Consider the following 19,917-nt stretch of genomic DNA (forward strand, 5'->3'; position numbering starts at 1 on the left):
CAATTAGAGGTCTGTGATTGCATTAAAAAAACTCTTCCTTGTATTTATTCAGAGCTTATTTCCAAACAGTTCGACAGGCTTTCCCAAGTACCATCCCACTGTGGTAGTCATCAAACAAAATGTTAATTGACTTTACCACTATTTTTATACTCTGACTTTATTAAAATATATTAAAGCACTGTAATGGCTCTGGCACATAAAATGGAAACCATGGTATATAACTTGCAGGAGGGTCTGTTTTCTGGTTCCAGCTATGGTGCTTAGGACAACTGGGTCCCCATAGAATGCCGAATGTCCAAGAGATTTCAGAGAAAGTAAACTGCTGGTAGGACTTATCCTAGGTATGCCCTTCACCTTCAGCTTTAAATGGATACTGTTTGGCTTGCAGGTCCCTGCAGTTTCTAGCAGTGCCATTAGCACTCTGCCTCTTCATCCTTGAGGAGTCTCCCAGCCCCTTGACATACAACTGGAAAGGTTTCCAATCAGACATGTTGTTGATGGAGGCTTTGTACCTCAGAGGAGGAGTATGGAGAAATGGTAGTCATTGCTTTTCAATGTTAAATTAAAAGTTAAATGAATTTCTTATTACTTCTTACCTTCATCATAGGAGACATTAGTCTTTCCTTGTTGTTCACGGAAGGGATTATTGCTAAGTGGTTTCAGGTGGTTTTGGCTATGTATTATGGGACTTGGCCCACAAACACACACACACACACACACATTCACACCTCCTTCCTCCCCTTTGGAGCCACACTAATGCTCTGCAAATGGAAATAAAGGGCCAGAACCACTTGAGAACATTATTTATACGCATACATTTTTCTTGAGGTTGTTACTAGAAAGCTATGGCACGGCTGTTTGAAGTGGAACAGGGAACACTTTAATGACAGACTAACAAAGAGATAAAAAATGTGTTCCTGTCATTTTAGATACCGCCTGACCAAAATTGCAGTGGACACGGCTGCTGGGCCGTATCAGAATCACACTGTGGTTTTTCTGGGATCAGAGAAGGGAATCATCTTGAAGTTTTTGGCCAGGATAGGAAACAGTGGTTTTCTAAATGACAGCCTTTTCCTGGAGGAGATGAGCGTTTACAACCCTGAAAAGTAAGTAGAATATTTGGTTCTTTCTTAGTAATTATTTGTTATGCTATTATGGTCCCTTTCATTCAGAGAAAATCATGGCCGACTTAGGTTTTATGCATTTTAGGTGACTTTTTAATGCGTTTGTAAAATTTTTTTAACATCTAAAAAGCGTTATTTTCTCCTTGCCAATGTGTGTGTGTGTGTTTATATAGATACATACATATTGTGTGTCTACATGTGTGCATGAGTATAAGGATTTGTTTGTTTCACTGCCAATTAGATCAGATTAAGAGATTGCCTTGTGGGCTGGGAAGTGGGATGTGAGGGTGGTGGCGAGAAAAAGAGAAGAGTCTATTAATGATATTATCTTGCCTGATGAAATTAGATGCAGCTATGATGGAGTCGAAGACAAAAGGATCATGGGCATGCAGCTGGACAGAGCAAGCAGCTCTCTGTATGTTGCATTCTCTACCTGTGTGATAAAAGTTCCCCTTGGCCGGTGTGAACGACATGGGAAGTGTAAAAAGTATGTATTTTGCCTCGCTGACAATTAGAAAGTCCGTGGTGGCTAGGAAGCAGTCCTAGGTAGCTCATGGTCATCCTCTTCCTGCAGAACCTGTATTGCCTCCAGAGACCCGTATTGTGGGTGGATAAAGGAAGGTGGTGCCTGCACCCATTTATCACCCAACAGCAGGTAAGGAGCCTGAGGAGTGGGAGAGGGTACAGTGGCTTCCAGCCAAGGTGTATTCTAGATGTAAGATTTGCTCTGCTCACACACTCCACCACACAGCTTTCTGTGCACAAACACCAGCAACGGGACTGTCAGCCTTTCTCCTTCCCTTTCCCATTTCATGGAGCCTCACCACATCACATGTGGCAGATTTCCAATTGATTAATCATCCTCGGACTGATTAAAAACACAGAATGGAAACACAGTGGGCTTCAATGTATTCCCTAGAGAGAGAGACAAGAAAGTGCCTGGCTTGATCATCATGGTGGGAGAAAAGCAGAGAAAAGGAGCAATAGGATACCAATTAGATTAGTGAGTGGTTTGTTTAGCCATAGCAAAACTGGCTCTTGTAATTGACTGTGCAGGGCTGAGAAGAAATTGCAGAACATTTGTTAAGCAATGCAATTGTACTGCAAGCATGGTGTATACATCCAATAAACCTTCTCCTGCGCTGAAGAACGGTTGACCCTGTTACTCTTTAGGCAGTCAATCAATTCTTGGCAGTTCTCCAACAGATCAGCTAGATGAGGCCAGTCCACCATGCCTGTGATTTTGGTGTTTAAAATTGTTACCTTGGCTTTAAATGCTTAGATGGCATTGGCTAAGAGGTTTCTTTTTATGCTTTTACTTCAGTGGATGTGAAATCCAAAATACATTTGCAAAAGTATTCAATGTTTATCTTTGATGGGTTGTGGCAAGCAATTTAGGAGGTCAGACAGCACAGATCTTCCTTCAACACTGCCATTTCTGCAACCTCCCCAGATCCAAAGGGGGAACAGAACCATCTTTACATCACTCTGTGCCTCCTTTCCTATTTCAGAATAGCTAAACAAACAGACCAAGGGCGTATCTGATGACCACCACCTGCATAATTTGAGGACAAGTATTCTCATAAACAGAGCTGATGATAACTATAAAATCTGACCTGGAAATTTGACTAATGCAAAAGTCTGAGTCACTGTATATTATTAGAACAGCTTTGCAAGTAGCATTATTGACATGGTGTAATATTAGAGGTTTGTCCCTTTTCATTGGACCCCTCAAAGTGGAGGAGAAAGGATCACCAAGCATGGAGAGGGGAGCTATGAAATGACCTATGTCCTTTCTGTGTTCAACATGTGACCAAAGGCTATAAGACTGATATTTTAAAAATTATTTTTAAGTCAATATAAGAACTCCAAAATAGTTTCCTTAAGGTGTGCATTCATATTTCAATGATGCTGGCATTGCTCAAAACATGGGGCGCACCCTTTGGAGAGTGGGCCCCAGGGCATCGTGAATATTGGCTGTCATGACCACTAGAAATCTTCATCTTTTGAGGGATTTGATTTTTAATGTGGCAAAAAAGATTAGAAACAAAACATGGTGGATTATTAGATCAAGCTGTGACTTTCAAAATAGTTTTCCTATATGGCTCGTAAATAAGCTCTGAAAGCAGTTGCAAAATAAGAGTTTCAATTATATTATGGGAATATGTACAAAGTGCCCCCAAAGGAAGGTGACTCTGGTGTGCTTATTTTAAAAATCAAAATAGCTTTTATTAAAATTGGTTTTCTTAATGTCATGTCGCTTGTACAGCCCAGTGGTGACCTAGTAGACTTGGAAGAAACATGAGCCTGTCAAAGAGAATGAGAGTAATACTCCCAATGACTGGGGCAGGGCTAGGGGTAAACAAATAGCCAGGTGGTCTCCACAAAATGCACCACCAGCTCCTGTCTCCTCTGTAGCCACTTGGACCTTTGAACACTTTTGGCTAGATAAATGTCTAGGCAAAAAAACCTTGCCTAGGAAGGCAAGGGTAGGAGTGAAAGAGTAGAGAGAAAAGACTTTTCTTTTAATTTATAGACTTCTATATTGTTTCTATGAGGAGTGTATTTTAACATCTAAACTTCTTAAATGTTTAAGAAATGCTCAGAGAATTAAAGAAGGATATAAATAATCTGCAAGCTTATTATCTCCCTGAATAATATCTGAATTCACTGCTTAAACCATGGCTTCTCTTTGAAGAGTCACCTAAGACTTTCTATAACTTCAGAGATGTAAACTTCAGAGATAAATTTTCAAGCTGTTAACTATTTATTTTTTGCACCCACCACTCATCAAACTATGTTACTGTCTTTAGTGAAACTTAAGACTCATTTCTGAAGACTCACATTATTGTATTCGTTTCTGTCTCTCTTTCCCTTCCTTTTGTAAAAGACTGACTTTTGAGCAGGACATAGAGCGTGGCAATACAGATGGTCTGGGGGACTGTCACAGTAAGTACAGTCTTTTATCCATTTTTATCTTTGGGCAAAGATGCTTTCAGTGAATGGCCTAGATACATCAGCTCACATGTGGATCTGAGTGTAGCAGACACTAAAGCATACATAAATGACAGAAATCATCTTCTAAATATCAAATAAAGAAAACACTCTGTTCTAAAGCCAGTGTTGTCAATGTTGTCACTATAAATGCTGGCACCTATTTCATTAATTCTAATGCAGGGGAACAAATTCACTCTAGAGGATATTAATTGTAGCAAAGCAGTAAGTTAAATCAGCATTTCCATTACAAAATGACAGTTTTGCTGTTTTTAAAAATGTGCTTTTATACTGTCATTTTAGCCGAATAATAAAAGATTGATCATTGTACTCTAGCTTTTAATTGAGTGGGCCTGCTTTATTCTTGAACATATCGACTAACAAAAGTAATTATGTTTTTAAATTAGATTTGTGTCCGTTGCCATATATGACAGGAAAAAAATTTCAGAAATAACCCACAAGTACAAGGCAATTCAAAATAACCTTTTTGTAGGAATTGGCCTACTATGTAAATCTCAGAGTTCATTATTAACTGGTAACATTTTAGTTAGAACTTTATGTAAAGGATCTGGCTCAAATTTCTGCCCAGTTGTCATGTGACCTGATTAATATCAATATTCTCCTGAAAATGCTTTATTGATGCTAATTTAAATAATAATACCATACTCTTGGAAAATATGTTTAGTTTGTGCTGTTTCAAATGTTACATATGCTGAATTTCAAGAAGCTTGCATTCAAAATGGCAGCAAATAATAGCTCCCAAGGGAATGAAGTTATATTATCCTGATATTTGATTCTATAATGAAAATCATGGATATAATTCTAATCTTTCAGTCATGAGTACTGAAATTTCAGACTCTAACGTGTCATTCAACTTTCTACCTTACCTTTTTTAGAGATTAGTTATAATGAAATAAAGAGGGCTAAAGGCAGCCTTATCTCCAAATCTTTGCCATATACATTTTTTTCATTTACAAATATTATATATTGGCAAAAAATTCTTATTTATTATGTCTTTTCACACAAAATTGATGAGTTAATAAATAAGCATAGGAGAAGTGTCATCACCAAAAGATGTATGTTACGTGTGTACATTCATCTGTATCAGGGAAATAGCTTGATGTTTGATCAGTTGACCTTAATCATCTTGGTGCATTATAGCTTTATTTGCAAGGAAACAGGTTTAAGATGTGTGTGTGTGCATGTGTGTGTGTGTGTGTGTGTGTGTGTTTTAACAGCTTAGTTAACTGATGTTAATGAGCCATTCTCATCATATTTATATTACTTGTGATAGTGGTGTCTGTAGAAAAATAGGGGTGTAGATTTGGATCAAATCAGAAGAATACGTGAAACATGTAAAAATGGTTATTACTGTGTCTATAAAATGCCCACTACACCAGTAGGCTCACACCCTTATCTGCGTTCTCAGGCAGAAGAACCTGAGGAAACCTCTGTATGTAGCATAGGAGAGGCTCTCAGGTCCCAACCCCGTGATTTATTCTTTATTTCCAGAGTAATCTTAGTGGTCAAGCCCCTGGATCTGCCTTCGTGCTTTGTAGTGTGTCCTTGACCTTTAACCTCACTCTTGCTGAGGCACATAGGGTGCTTGCTCAGGGCAGGAGTCAGGCTGCCCCTCTGCCTCCCTGCCTTTCCTCATGGCTTCTCCTCTCCCCATGTTCCTGCTGGAGCATGAACTACCTCTATTAGACAGACCTGTCCCCACACAGGTATTCAGGGAGGGTTTCTCTAACTGGTGCAGTCATGATAACTGGTACACAATTAGCAGGATGTTAAAGGGAAATGAGGAAATCACAAATAGCCAGTGTTAGAGGCTGAGTGAACCAGAGATCTGACGCCAACACACAGCACACACGCAGATATGTTGCCTAATATGTGTAAGGGTTTGTTTTTTAACTTCCAAACTAAAACTCCTGATGATTTCAAAACACTGTAACACTGGACAGTTTCTCACAGCATGGTTGTGAGGATGAAGTAAAAAGAGAATGTAAAGAAAAAATGTTTTCTTTGTAAGTGTAATCCAGGTATCACTTATGCACATGCATGTCCCTCTGTATAAAGAAGGGTTTAAACTCTCGAAGTCACCTATAATTGCGGTTACCATTTCGTTTGCCAACTCTTGCATTTTCTCTGCCTCTTGGCAAAGGCAGTGACTTGGAGGAAATTCACTTGGTGGAAGAGATATGGAGGTGTGAAATTGGACTGAGTATAAAGCATTTCACATTACACGCAGGAATTAAAAAGCACTTACTTAGTATCAGGGACCATACGTACGTCGGCATAGTTCTGTGTTAGCTCATTCCCACTTATGTAAGTCGCACTAAGCAGAGTGTAAAACATTAAGTAACCTTCTCCTCCCTTTTGTCTTTCAGATTCCTTTGTGGCATTGAATGGTAAGGAAGATATTACTCTCATAATTTCACACTGGTGGAAACCTATCTGAGAATTTCTATTTCATTAATCCCCTTGAGTATGTTCAAATCTTAAGAATCTTAAGTTTCTTTTTAATTAATTTTTTATCCTCATTGTCTTTTTATAGACATTTCAACTCCTCTACCAGATCATGAAATGTCTTACAACACAGTGTATGGTCAGTTTACGGATTTTTTTTTTTTTAATTCGTTAAGTCATTCATCTGGCAGTAGTTTATAGTTTTCATTCCTAAACATCATGGACCAGATTCTTTGTTACTTAAGGGCTCCAATTCACTAAAATTATTTATCAATTTCACCATCCTTCAAAAATCACTCTGCCTATGTGAGACAATTGATGTGGGAGACTGAGTCCTAAATTTTTAATCCAGGGAACATGAAATATGCCAACCTTAGGGAATTTGATGAATACATTTAATGAGTTCTTGAGGGAGAAGAAATTGCTTTCGAACATAAGTATATCCAAGACAAAGGAACAGTGCTGATAACTAATGGACTATAGCTCCTCAGCTGATACAGTGCACCATCCCCCAAAATGCTGGCATTCAAGACAATACCCTCTGCTGGCGAAAATCTATACAGGACACACATGTCAGGCTCTTATTAGACAAAACTTTCCAATATGGTATGAAATTGGCCCCTGAAATTTAAGCTCAAAAAGAGTATGAATATTTAGACATGTTTTCAGTGCGATTTCTTCAGAATGTAGACAAGGAAGAGTGACGCAGTGGAAATGATGTGCAAACAGGATTTATCTCATTGTTCTTGGTCTGAAATATACAATCACTATATTAAACAAAGCTATTAAGCCCATAAACAGAATATTCTGAACTCTTCATGTAAGAAGTTGAAATGTAGCTGTTCCATTTACATTTCTCAAGGTACCCCCAAATATTTATTAGGGTAAACTATCCATGTGTTTTTTTAAAAAAAATATGGTATGAAAAACATGTGTGTGATGGCAGATTTAAGCCTCTGCATTATAATGGAAGCTGAGAGTTTCATGTATACACAGCCATTTTATAGTTTGTGTGTTTAAGATAAATAATCAAGCAACAGATCCAGGACAGTCTTTAAGTACAGAAGTAGGTAAATAAGGGAGGGAGAAAAATACATTTTAAAAAAGGGAAAAGAAAAGAAAGGGGAAGGAAAAGAAAGCAATGCTGATTTATGATCCAAAAAAATAGTTCATGATGGCTACAAATGTGTTTAATAGCTCTTTGTAAACTCTCACTGCCTGTGTCAAATTAGCATACATAAAAAGCCTTTTTGAATATCTTAAAAGACTGGCTTATACCCTGGAACTGTTTAGGTATGGAAAACATTGCCTGGTTTCTCCTGACTGGTCCCCTTGTGAAGTAAGGCATTGTGGAGTAGATGAGCCCACAGAATTCATCCACCTTTAATGTTCCCTCATCTATGACTGAAACCAGAATATTGAACACCAAAGACTAGAAGAAAAATTGCTCAGGAGGCAAATGTCGTCTAGCTTAGGCTGCCTTGAGAAAAAAAACTGCACTTCGTATCTGCTCTTTTCCAACATGATACTTTGCGATCATTTCCTATAATTGAATAGTCTTTGTCAGATATTGAGACATTAAGATCTTGAAACAAATTGAACCAGCAACCTGCACAGCATTCATCAGTCATACTAAGACCAATTTTAACTCCCAGGTAATTTCTTAAATAGATAGAATAATTAAACTATGGGATACTCTTATGAGCAAAAATCACTCCCAAGCTATGTTCTCTCTTATTTCCTTTACAAAAGGAAAGGTACTGATTAATGCTTCCGTATTAACACTTTAAGGGATGATGCTCATTCATTTGCAGGTCTTGGGGGAGGCAACTAAAGAAGAGCTGGAATTTTCCTTTCAGCTAATGATCCTATCCATTTCAGGCTAAATCTATTCAGTGTGAAGCAGTTCGATGATTAATTGACCATCAAAATGACGACTGGTTCAGACAGTACTTACAAAATATTGGCAATTTTAAAATAAACCATTGTAAGGGATGCTAATTTTGGAATTAATAAACCCAGAATAGATTTCACTAATTCATTAAGCAAAAACTTGTTGAGTGGCTACTGTGTCCTAGGCACTGTACTGGGTGCTGATTTGTAGCACCAAAAGAAGAAATAAATTGCTATTTTTATGAGCATGGATATACACAAGGAAGCCAACTCCAAAGTAAAAAGTGCACCCACACTGTTTCTAGCTGTGTCCTCTGCATGTCCTGCACTCTGTGGCTGAGTGTAGGCTCACAGAGCCAACTACAAAACCAGAAATGCCCAATCTAGGAAAAGGGATCATTTCAATAAACAATGCAGACTTTCTGCTTGTCAAAAGCTCTGTGCCACACCAGTTACATATGCAAGAACCCCTTTTAGTGAATTGGGCCCTGATTATTTTCCTTCTCTCTTCCTCTCTTGTATTGATTTAATGTCTCCGTTTTGTGTCTAATTGTCTACAAACATTGTTAATAGGTTAGAGTAGTATGAAGGGTGTCTAACCTCTGGAATTACAATGACTTGTAGATATAGAGAAACAACATGCTGCATTAAAGTTAACTTTCAAAATATACCTATTTATTTGTATTTATGAGAATGATAAAGTATAAGTTCAATTGATTAAAGTGTGACCTTTCTTATTGGACTGACAAAACAAAAATAGATTTCAAATCTATTGACATATGAGATCACCTCCACAAATGTTTGCCTATTTTTGTAGCATGACTTTGGTTACAGAGTCTCTTAGGGAATGCACAAAATAATACAAATTTAAAATCAGACTAGAAGAAGAAATATACGTGGTTTCCTTGTCATTTTTTTTTTTAAGCTTGGAGAGGTAATAACACATCTTTGAATTCAGACTGAGGACTACTGCTTAATAGTGCTTTTACAGGGTGCTTCTAAAATTTTTGAGAATCAGGTGTTGCTTTCTCTGACTGTTTACTTCACCACTGGCACGTGTTTCCTATCCTCAAGCATAAGTTTAAAAGATTACAAACCTCATGATGCTCAGTTTTTTCTTTCGAGTAAATCAGAGGCATGGTTTCTCTAGGTTTACATGTAGCAAATCGAGATGTGGTGGGTATTAGACTAACACTTCAGTGATAGGAAGAAGAGACTGATTTCTCACATTTGTGTCAAACACTTTCCTACCTAACTACCATCTGGTCCACATTAATTTCCTCTCACAGCCATAGCTTTCCACTACCAATGAGTTTTCCATGTATTCACAGCATATGGGCCAGGAAATCTTTCTACAGAGAATGTGTCCCTTAGGCATATATTTCCCCTAGATTACCGTATTAAGAAATGTTCTCCCTAAACCATACTTATGGCATTACCATAAAATTGCCCCTTGAACACAGTTAAATTGAAAGTGCTCAAAATGCATATCAATTCAGGTAAAAGAAATCTTGCTACTTGGAGGGGAGGTATTTTTTTTTTTCTTCCTCACTTTCTCTTTCTAACTCCCTACAAAGCTATTTCTAATTGTTTGCTTATGCTGGGCACTGAATTTTCTCTTAGGCTGAGCCTATATTTTATTAGAGTAGTCTTGAATTCAGGAGCGCAAAAAAATAAGTTATGTTTTAGACCTCAATGCAAGCTGAAAGGAAATAAAGGAACTTCTATATTTCCATTTCTCAGGCTGATTTTCCTGCCCCTGTTCTCTTATCTGTATCATGACATGAGATGTGAAACTCAGAAATGTAAAAACACAAAGTCTAGAATAAAGCATTCCTTGAATTTTAAATGAACATGCTTTTAGCAGCTGGATACGAAGCAGACTATTTTCAACGAATTGGATGTTTGAAGCTGTGTGAGAGCCAAACAAGTGCCACACAGAAAGGGACCTCTTCAATGTTACCAAAGCTTTGTGGCAGCATTTAGGTGTAGTGACTCCACAGAAGTCACTATCGCATGGACGAGCCACTTGGCTTCCTTTTTCCTGCTGAGCAAAGTTTTAAGAAGATAAAAAGCTATCTTTGTTATATATGTTTTGTCTGTAATTTGCAATATTATAGTCTCCTGGGGGGAATTCAACTTCCAATAATAATTGTAGAAAAAAAAAAGAAGAAGAATGCACTGTACTTGTTCTTATAATCTGTCTTTCTAGAGGCCAATATTTTATTTATCATGTGCATGGTGATCATACTTCAAGGCTGGAGCTTTTGGAGTTGTTGTGAGTCTGCCCTACTTTCCACCAAAGGCACCAATTATACATGCACAGTAGTTGCCCTTATATCTTTTAAAAATTGTTCAAGAGGTTGCTCTATGTTATCCAAAAACTCCAGTTGAAAATCACAAGGAGGTCATATTTTATTTCTGCCAGAGAGAACAGGTAGTAGTGCTTCTTTAAATCATTGTGTCAGCTTGGATCAAAGCACCTGATACAATCTGTATTCAACCTTGTGGAACGATGGAGGGAGAGCTTACGAACGAATTCACAGGAAATGGCTAGAGTTTCTACTGTAACTCTCAACCCAGCCATTCTTCTCGTATTATCCTATGGTAGCTTATCTGAACCTCAGAAATCTATCCTTTTCTAATTTGAATCATTTTAGTCAATGCAGCCTCAAAAATGGAAACTATTTTTATTGAAATAAGACACAAAAGGGACAGCCGTAATAGTGTGTAGCAGTTGAAGCCTCCATTCCAATGAAAAGACAGTGGGAATAGATCCCTTTGCAAAGCAATAACTACTCCCAGAAAGAGGAATGCCTGTGAAGTTGAGTTGAACCTGAAGACTAGACACACCGTAGAACCTCCATAGGAAGGGTGCAGAGTAACTGAGTTACTTGTGACAGGGACAAGACTTACCCACTACCAGAAACCTGCCCCATCAGTCACAAATGGGATTCCTGGAGTGGACACTTTCTGTGTTTAGTCCTGCCACGAAAATATCAGAGAAGGACACTGGCCTTTCTTGAGCACCTACTATGTGTCAGACACTATGCAAGATGCTTTCACCATTATGTCCCTATCCTCCCAACACTGAGAGGTGTCTTTATCCCCACTGGGTGCACAGGAAGAGGTTAAGTGATTCCCCAAGGCCCACCCAGCAAGTGTCAGAGATAGGATCTGACCCTTCATTTTCTAACTACAAGTTCAAGGGGCTTTCTGCTGAACACACCCCACACCACCACCACCACTAAACTGTGTCATTTCTAGGGCGGTCTCCTCTCAGTCTTACAGCCAGGTTGGGTGTCCCACCTCCAGGCCTCTGAGCAAAGGGAATGTGGGTCTCTCCGATGATGTTTTCCTAACTGTATTTGTGACGAAAACAGGGCACTCCAGTTCCCTCTTGCCCAGCACAACCACATCAGATTCGACGGCTCAAGAGGGGTATGAGTCTAGGGGAGGAATGCTGGACTGGAAGCATCTGCTTGACTCACCTGACAGCACAGACCCTTTGGGGGCAGTGTCTTCCCATAATCACCAAGACAAGAAGGGTAAGGCCTTGGAAATGCCTCTTCCTCTCGGGGGAGAGGGAGGGAAAAGTGGGGAGGACTGTGTAACTGCTTCCAGCTGAATTTTAGCAGCATTTAAGGAACCTCCAATGCGCTATGATGGAAAGTTTCTCGGAAAAGACTGCAACCCCATCCTCTATGTGAGGCTTGATCCTAAATTATTCTCTGAGCAAGGAAAACCACACAAAACAAATAATATATCCTCTGAGCTTCCTCTACCCAAAAAAAGGTGTGGCTTGGCCCAAAGCACATGCTGGCTTCTGACATTCCTTGCCATTCCTCTTAGTCTCATTCTGAGATTTTTGGACCCTCTTTTCCCACCATAATGTGATGGAATGCGGTTCGGGCTTTGGCAAGTGAATGCAATTGAAGTAAAGGCCCTGTTAATCAGTGAATTGAGAAATAGCAGGGCAAAGTCTTTTCTGGCTGGTAGCATCTCTCACTCTTGCATGGTGCTGAATTTGAATAGAGCCATGGTCCTCAGACGTACTGCAATTGCTCTTAGAGGACAGTAGCTAAGACAAAAATATGTTATTTAATCAAGCAGAATTGCTATGCATTTAAAACGGAAAGGAAGCCACACTAAATGAAAGGGACTCTACTGTGAACTGTCCTAAATTCTCCTTTGCTTTCTTTGCTTAGCTGCAGACAGGAAATGTCATCTCTTTTCTTGCCATTTGCTGCTTCTGGTAACACATCCTACTTTAGTTGCAGCTGCAACCAAAGAGGCCTTTACTTGTCCAAAAAACAGTCTTGTAAATCAGAGACTGAAAAGCCCAGTTATGTTGCTGAGCTGTTTCCCCCCATTCAGAATTGTTTACTTCTATATGTTTTCAAGAGTTTCATCCAAGCGGGAGTTTGAGTTTCGAGGGCAGAGCAGCCACCGTGACCCTTGGAAGATAGTCGCTATCGGGCCCTCCCCCAGAGTGTTCCGCATACGTATCTCCATCTTCACTGTTAAACAATGCTTTCTGGTCAGACTCTCAGGCTACGTTTTCATCTGCTGTTTTGCTTCTCATCTCCTGAGAGTGCTGGGCACTCTGCTTACTCTACTTGCCAAGTCAAAATGTAAAGATGGAGCCCCTTTTGTCTTGTTCTTGAGCATGTCCTCTTAACTGATTTTATGTTCTTCTATAGACTTCCCCTTCCCCTTAGTAATATGCCCTGCCTCAAATCTTTGTTTGTTTTTTTTTGGTTTGCTTTTGTTTTTTTGAGATGGAATCTCACTCTGTTGCCTACACTGGAGTGCGGTGGCACGATCTCAGCTCACTGCAACCTCTGCCTCCCAGGTTCAAGAGATTCTCCCTGCTTGAGCTTCCCAAGTAGCTGGGATTAGAGGTGCCTGCCACCACGCTCAGCTAATTTTTGTATTTTTTTTTTTAGTAGTGACAGGGCTTTGCCATGCTGGCCAGGCTGGTCTTAAACTCCTGATCTCAGGTGATCTGCCCGCCTCAGCTTCCCAAAGTGCTGGGATTACAGACTTGAGCTGCTGTTCCCGGCCAACTCTTTTTTTTTTTTTTTTGTAAGCTGGTTTTGTCTCATCAGCTTCTTTCTGTTTGAGGGATTCCCTGCTCTTTCCATCCTGAGAAAGCTCCAGATAGAAGAGAAACTGTCCCGACAGATTACAAGCCTTAGCATATGCCATTATTTGCTATGTGTGGCTCCTGACCTCAGATGTGCTAGTTCTGTGTTCTCAAGAAGAGAAAACTTAGTAGAAATCACTTTGTTTTTGCCCACTGCGATTTTCTGAAACAAAATAAAACAAACAGCCTTTCCAATAAAGCATTAAATATGCCAACCAAATATCTAGCTGTTGGTTGCAGTAATTTTCTTTTCACTTCACTGAGAGGGGTAGCGTGAATTTTCTGTAATCGTTAACTCCCCCCAAGGAATGAAGGTTCTCAAAGAGTCCAATTAACACTTTGACAGATCATTTTAAAATTCGGCATTGTTCATTCTCTTGGGTCTTATTATATTGGCAAAGCTGGAAGCAGTCTACATATTGTCAAACAATGGTGGCAGAGGTGATTGCATGGGTGTTTAACATGATCACTGTTCTTGTGCTAGTAACTCCTTGCCTTGCCCTGTCAAATTTGAGTTTGTTTTTTACCATTGGTTGTATGTTTGATGGGGCAATGCCAATGAGTTGTGCAGAAATTTTAAACAAAAGATGTAGCTTAATGTTCCTTTTATCATAGTTTTTATGATTTTAATTTCCATTTTGTTCCAAATTGTTTTTTGTTTAATGTTCATGATTTATTTTCGACTTTCGTTTCGTTTTGCCAAGCACTGTGTGGTATGACTTGGTGATGGCGTTACTCCGTTGGAAAAGTCTTGCTCCTTTTCTGACTCATCATGGCATCCCTTAACTTGAACCAATCTGTGATGCCCCTTGCTTCTTTTCATTCCCTGATGTCAGTGCCTTAATGATGTCACATCCGTGTATGCAGCATCTCCCGGGATGCAAGAGTTTCATGGGTTTTCTAAGGGCCTGTGATGGGTGCTCTTTCTACTGGGTCGATTGTCTCATGAGAATGTGACATTTGTGTGCCCCAGCTTTAGGAGCTAAATATACTCTGGAATTGTTTCTAAAATCCATCACATTTCCCCACTAAGCAGAAAATGTGTCCACTGACCAGCTCGCTGAGGAGTCAAGTGCCCGTTGCCCATTTTATTATGGTCACTGGTAAAAAGGCCAGTGAGCAAGGCATGCCCATGGCTCTACGCTGCAGATACGCTGACTGCCAGTGAGCTGGTCCCATTCTTTGTCCACTTCATCCTCCAAACAATTCTCCATTTCCAGAGTATGTTTGCTGCGTTTTTCTTTCTTTTCCTTGCTATGTCTTTCGTCTTGATTTAATCCTGTGCGTCCCTCACATTCTGTCAAAACACCCTTCCTCACCTTGCAGCCTAACTCCCTTCTGCTACCATTGTTCTTAGCCTCCCCCTTTCAAAATAACAGACCCAAGCCCTCTGCCCCTCTGTGGAATGTTCCAAGGCTCTTTCCTTCTACACTGTGAGTAGCATTCTGATGCTGTATGTATATACAGTCATACTAACAAAGCGTGAGAAGAGACCTGCACAGCACGCGGAAGCATTATCATAGAAAATGAAGTAATTTTCTCTCTCAGTAACTGGCCTTGCCCTTCATTACCCTACTGGCCTTGTCTAATGTCTCTTGTCCTTGCTGCTTTTCTTTAAAATTGCCTGATATCTTTCAAGCCCTGGATTCATTAGTGAAAACACAGCCAACTGCTCTGTTTTATCTCTGGGTCCCTAGATGTCTGGAGCCTCTGGAGTGAGCCCTTTAGTCACCAAGCTGATAAATGAGATGCAGCCCTGACTACTTCTTTCTTGGTTTTGTCACATTAAAAAATACATATTATTTATTCCTCCTATAACTATTGAGGTGGTAATAGGTAGTTACAAAGGGGCTCTAATTACATATAAATAAGAAAGAAAACCCAGTTTATTTTTAGATCTGGCTTATTCCCCACCACTGCTTCCCACATCAAAAGAAATAAGAGCTTTCGTTTTTAGGCTAAACAATACTGAGAACAAATAGCCACCCTTGTGCCTCTTATTCCTTACCAAAAGTAACAAGACTTTAAAGCTGATTTCCAAGAAGTCTGTGAGATATATAAGGAAATTAGCCATGTCCAGAGCAGCCAAGAGAGCTATGTAGCATACATATGAAATGTAAATGCTGACCACTGCTATGAGGACACAAGAATATATCCTGAACAGAATAAAAATCTCCTACTTCAGACTTTATTTTATAATAAAGAGTTATCGTGAGCTCTCAGAAAACAGACAAAATAGTAAATATAGAGCAGTTCCCATTTAATCAGAAATGCCAGAGTTGTAGTATGCTTCTATCTTTTGGGAAATCCTTAAAGTGAGATATTATCACATTATTACATTTAGTCCAGAAAATATGCCCATTACAGACAAGAATAAGATATATTATAGAAACAGAATTTAAATTGGAGATTAAGTGAATAACCTAAAATGGATAGCAAATGTTGAATATATTTTAATCAGTGTATAAGCTATATGTGTAAGCAGTTTTTAGTTTGGGAAATAATATTCTGGTAAGATTCATAAGATCTATAACTATGATTAGTATTGTCCACATCTCACAATCCTAAATGGAATTTTATAAATCACAGAGGTTATCAATAATTCTCTTTATAGTTAATTATTTATTTTTTAAATGTGCAGTAGCCTACAGCAGTATTGCCTCTGAGGGAGATGAGCAGCACCTTACACGGGATGATTTAGGTGGCAGGGATGTGATGGCCTTCAAGAGTATTGAGTCATGTGGTGGAAATTTATGTCCTTTTCATTGCTCTTTCAGTCTTCTGCATTATCTTCTTGATTATGTGAAAGGAAAAGCCTCAGTTTGGTGTTTTCTCATTAACAACTCCCTAAACTTGCTACTCTCTCTTTTTGACAAAGAGAGAATAGGGTTTACACTGGGGCTTTGTCTTCCAGCTGCACCTAGCTGGAATTAACATTGTTTGGCTTTAAGTTAGTTTTATTTTCTGGTTACATTTTATCTTTGAAAAGTGATACTTTTTTTTTCATTTGTGATAATGATACCAAGTTTCCCTTTGAAATACATTTTAAAGGTAATTTAAATAGAATATTAAGTAAATAATGCAGGAGTTATGAGGGATATAAAAATACTAAGTAAATAATATGGTAGGTGAGATTCATTGTTATGATTAAAATTGTAGTATTGGTAGTTGAATGACCACAGTTTAGGTGACTATGTACTATAGCAATTTAAGGAGTCCAGTGAAGGTTAAACTATTACCAAGAACTTTGTTCTGACATTTGGAAGAATGAGATTTGATGACCACTATACCCTCTCCTGGCTGGGTATTGCAAAACCAAGTGAATACATGTGTCACTCCAAGTGTTGTAATTATACAATCCAGTGCCCTTCTGATTTCTTTGCTACCTACTGAACTTTGTGTTTGGGGGTAGAAAGTTTCATGAAATAGGAATTTAAAGTAACATGGATTTAGACTAATAAGAAATTAGCTACTCTAGGCTTGTTAAACATCTGGCAAGTTTTTTCTCCACACCAGCAGCAAGCACCCTAGTGTGGTCTGCCGCTAGTTATTACTCAAATTGTGGCCTATGGAAAGTTGATGTGTAGCCTTTCCACTTTTCATCTATTTTGCTGATATCCATAAGGAATCTAGTGCTACACAGTGTTGCCCAGCCTGGCAATAGCCTACACTTGACCCTTCTCCTTTTCTCCCGTTCAAACTTTACCTTTTCTAAGTTCCAAGCCTTCAGTGTCAGCTGTCTTTATTAACAGACTGAGAAATCTCATTTTAGGTGAGTATAGTTAATAATAGATTCTACCCCCTGGTTACTCTTACATTTTAACACTCTCCAATGCTTAAAATCTAATAGATTTGGGATTTTAGTTGTTTTTTTTTTTTTTTTTTTTTTTTTTTTTTGAGGACGGGGAGTCTTGGCTCTGTCGCCCGGGGCTGGGAGTGCAGTGGCCGGATCTCAGCTCACTGCAAGGGCTCCGCCCCTCCCGGGTTTATGCCATTCTCCTGGCCTCAGCCTTCCGAGTAGCTGGAACTACAGGGGCGCCCGCCCACCTCGCCCGGCCTATTTTTTTGTATTTTTGTAGAGGACGGGGTTTCACCGTGTTAGGGCCAGGATTGGTCTCGATCTCCGACTTGTGATCCGCCCGGTCTCGGGCCCCTCCCAAAGTGCTGGGATTACAGCTTCGAGCCACCGCGCCCGGCCATTGGATTTGGGATTTTAAAGCACCCTGGTTCTCCCAACACAGAAGGTAATTTTTTGGCTCCTATCAAGTCATATGTAAGTGATTTTATGGACAGAGAAAATTATTCCTGATGACTGTAATAAAGGAAGAAAAATAGGCCTCTCCTCTTTTCCTGACTCTTAAACTTGGGCTGCATTTTCTCTGCCATTTCTTCAGTAATATTACCGTAACAAAAACACTTTCTGAGGTGTCTGAAGCAGAATTTATCACTGGCTCTGTGGTGCAATTTGGATGCCAATAAGGAGTAAGAGGCTATATTAGAGATAGACATAGTTCCTGCCCAAGAAATATCAAACACCAAACAGATGGAGCACAGGTAGACACGAAAGCACACCAAAGGGCCTTTATGACTAACATTCTCTTTATGAAATGCCAAAACCACACACCACAGACTTTAAAAATATATATTAGACAAGTAAAGACAACTTGGCTGAACACATCAAGGACATAGAACTGTGAAACAGTTTTTTCAGCTCCTTTCCTTCAGTTCTTGCCCTCAGTACCAGTATTACAGCAATAACACATCACTTGACAGGGAAGATGAGGAAAGTGATGGATGTTTGGTAAAGGAGTCATATGTAAAATTTTTGTGGGAGTGTTGGCAAACTCAGGCTTTTATTTTTTTTAAGCCTGAGCTTTATTTCAAGAAAAAACAAAACTCATACTAATTTGCATTCCTTTTGTTAGTAAAATGATCCTATTGCAGTCATTTTAAATGTGAGAGTACAGCAAGGCGGTTTCAAGGAGACTTCAGCAAAAGGGCCTTTGTCTTGGGGAGTACTAATAATGGGAGGGTAAGGGTTTTCACTTCCACTCAACAATGGAAAATTAACTGAGTCCGGTAGAACGTGCATGGTCAGAGGCAAGGAACGTGCATGGTCAGAGGCAAGGAACATGAAGAGATAGTGAATTGATTGTGATGGTTCCAAAAACTCTTTTGAATTAGAGATCACTTATTTCTGATTTTGAAGCTTAGAGGAAAGGTATCCTTCAAAGTTCATAAGAAATTTGGTACATAAGCTATTACTGTTGCTATGAAAAATATAATACAATTCTTAATATTTAGTTCGTCAGTATTTTTTTATTTATAAATTGTGCTATATCTGCCCCATAAAGATTTAGCATCATTTTATTACTCTAAATTTTAGAGATTAAATAGCTTAATTTTAGAGAGTAAAGATTTACCATCATTTTTATTACTCTAAACTGCCTGTAATCTCAGCTACTTGGGAAGCTGAGGCAGGGGGATTACTTGAACCAGGGAGGTAGAGGTTGAGTCAGCCAAGATCACGCCATAGCATTCCAGCCTAGGGAGACTTCGTCTCGACAAAAAAAAGAGATTAACAATTTTAATCGCTGAAAGTTTAGACTGGGTTTAAAGAATATTTGTGGGAGTCATTTAAAGCATACTGCTTGGGAGAAGAAGAGGGGTTGCTAGGCAAAATATAGGATGCTCAGTTTATTTGAATTGCAGTTACACCTGAATAATATTTTTTGTATTGAAACAAAACTAAATAATTGTTAGTGTAAGTATACCCCAAATATTGCATAGGACATACTTTTAACTAAAACATTTTTGTTTATCCAAATTAACTGAGAGTACTTATACTCTTTACTACCTGATAATTCTATAGAAGATGTTACTGATTACTTACTCAGTGAATATATAAGATCTGATTTCTATATTACATTTGACCTTTAACTCTTAGAAATTTAGAATAACCCATATTCTGATATGTTTAAGAAAAAATCTTTTCCACGAAAATATTCTTAGCATACTTAAGTTCAGAGAATGACTATGAAATATTATATATGTGTTTGAAATGTGATAAAGAGTAATTTAAAGATTATTACTGAAAACAGGCTTTCAAATGCCACTTTCAAGTAAGGAAGGCTCAGAAATCAAATTGTTCTTAAAGAAGAGCATGGTTAAAACTATTTGTTCTCTTATGTTTTACTTAACCTCAAAGTTTTAACAACTGTTATGTTAACCATATGTATTCCTTTTTCCTTCCTAAATTATATGGCTGCCCTCCTTTTTTTTTTTTTT

General features: G+C 38.8%; 1 protein-coding gene and 1 long non-coding RNA gene across 14 annotated transcripts in view; one reads left to right on the plus strand and one right to left on the minus strand.

The window, feature by feature from the left end:
* The window catches only part of SEMA6A (semaphorin 6A), a 136,115-nt gene that overhangs the window by 97,854 nt on the left and 18,344 nt on the right, over nt 1-19,917 (plus strand). For 11 of the 13 annotated variants that reach the window (XM_017889006.1, XM_017889013.1, XM_017889003.1 and 8 more), the window contains 6 exons: nt 930-1,106; nt 1,471-1,611; nt 1,699-1,779; nt 4,015-4,073; nt 6,509-6,529; nt 11,864-12,028. In XM_017889006.1, coding sequence (XP_017744495.1) covers nt 930-1,106; nt 1,471-1,611; nt 1,699-1,779; nt 4,015-4,073; nt 6,509-6,529; nt 11,864-12,028 — 644 coding nt within the window. Of the gene's footprint in view, nt 1-929; nt 1,107-1,470; nt 1,612-1,698; nt 1,780-4,014; nt 4,074-6,508; nt 6,530-6,675; nt 6,727-11,863; nt 12,029-19,917 lie in introns of all 13 variants that reach the window. The other 2 variants (XM_017889016.1, XM_017889015.1) reach the window with 2 other exon arrangements.
* LOC108540023 (uncharacterized) overlaps nt 1-19,917 on the minus strand; it is a 78,925-nt gene that overhangs the window by 46,952 nt on the left and 12,056 nt on the right. The window lies entirely within an intron of this gene.

This window comes from Rhinopithecus bieti, unplaced genomic scaffold (assembly GCF_001698545.2).
Source record: "Rhinopithecus bieti isolate Rb0 unplaced genomic scaffold, ASM169854v2 scaffold_18504, whole genome shotgun sequence".
In the NCBI taxonomy this organism is placed as follows: Eukaryota; Metazoa; Chordata; class Mammalia; order Primates; family Cercopithecidae; genus Rhinopithecus; species Rhinopithecus bieti.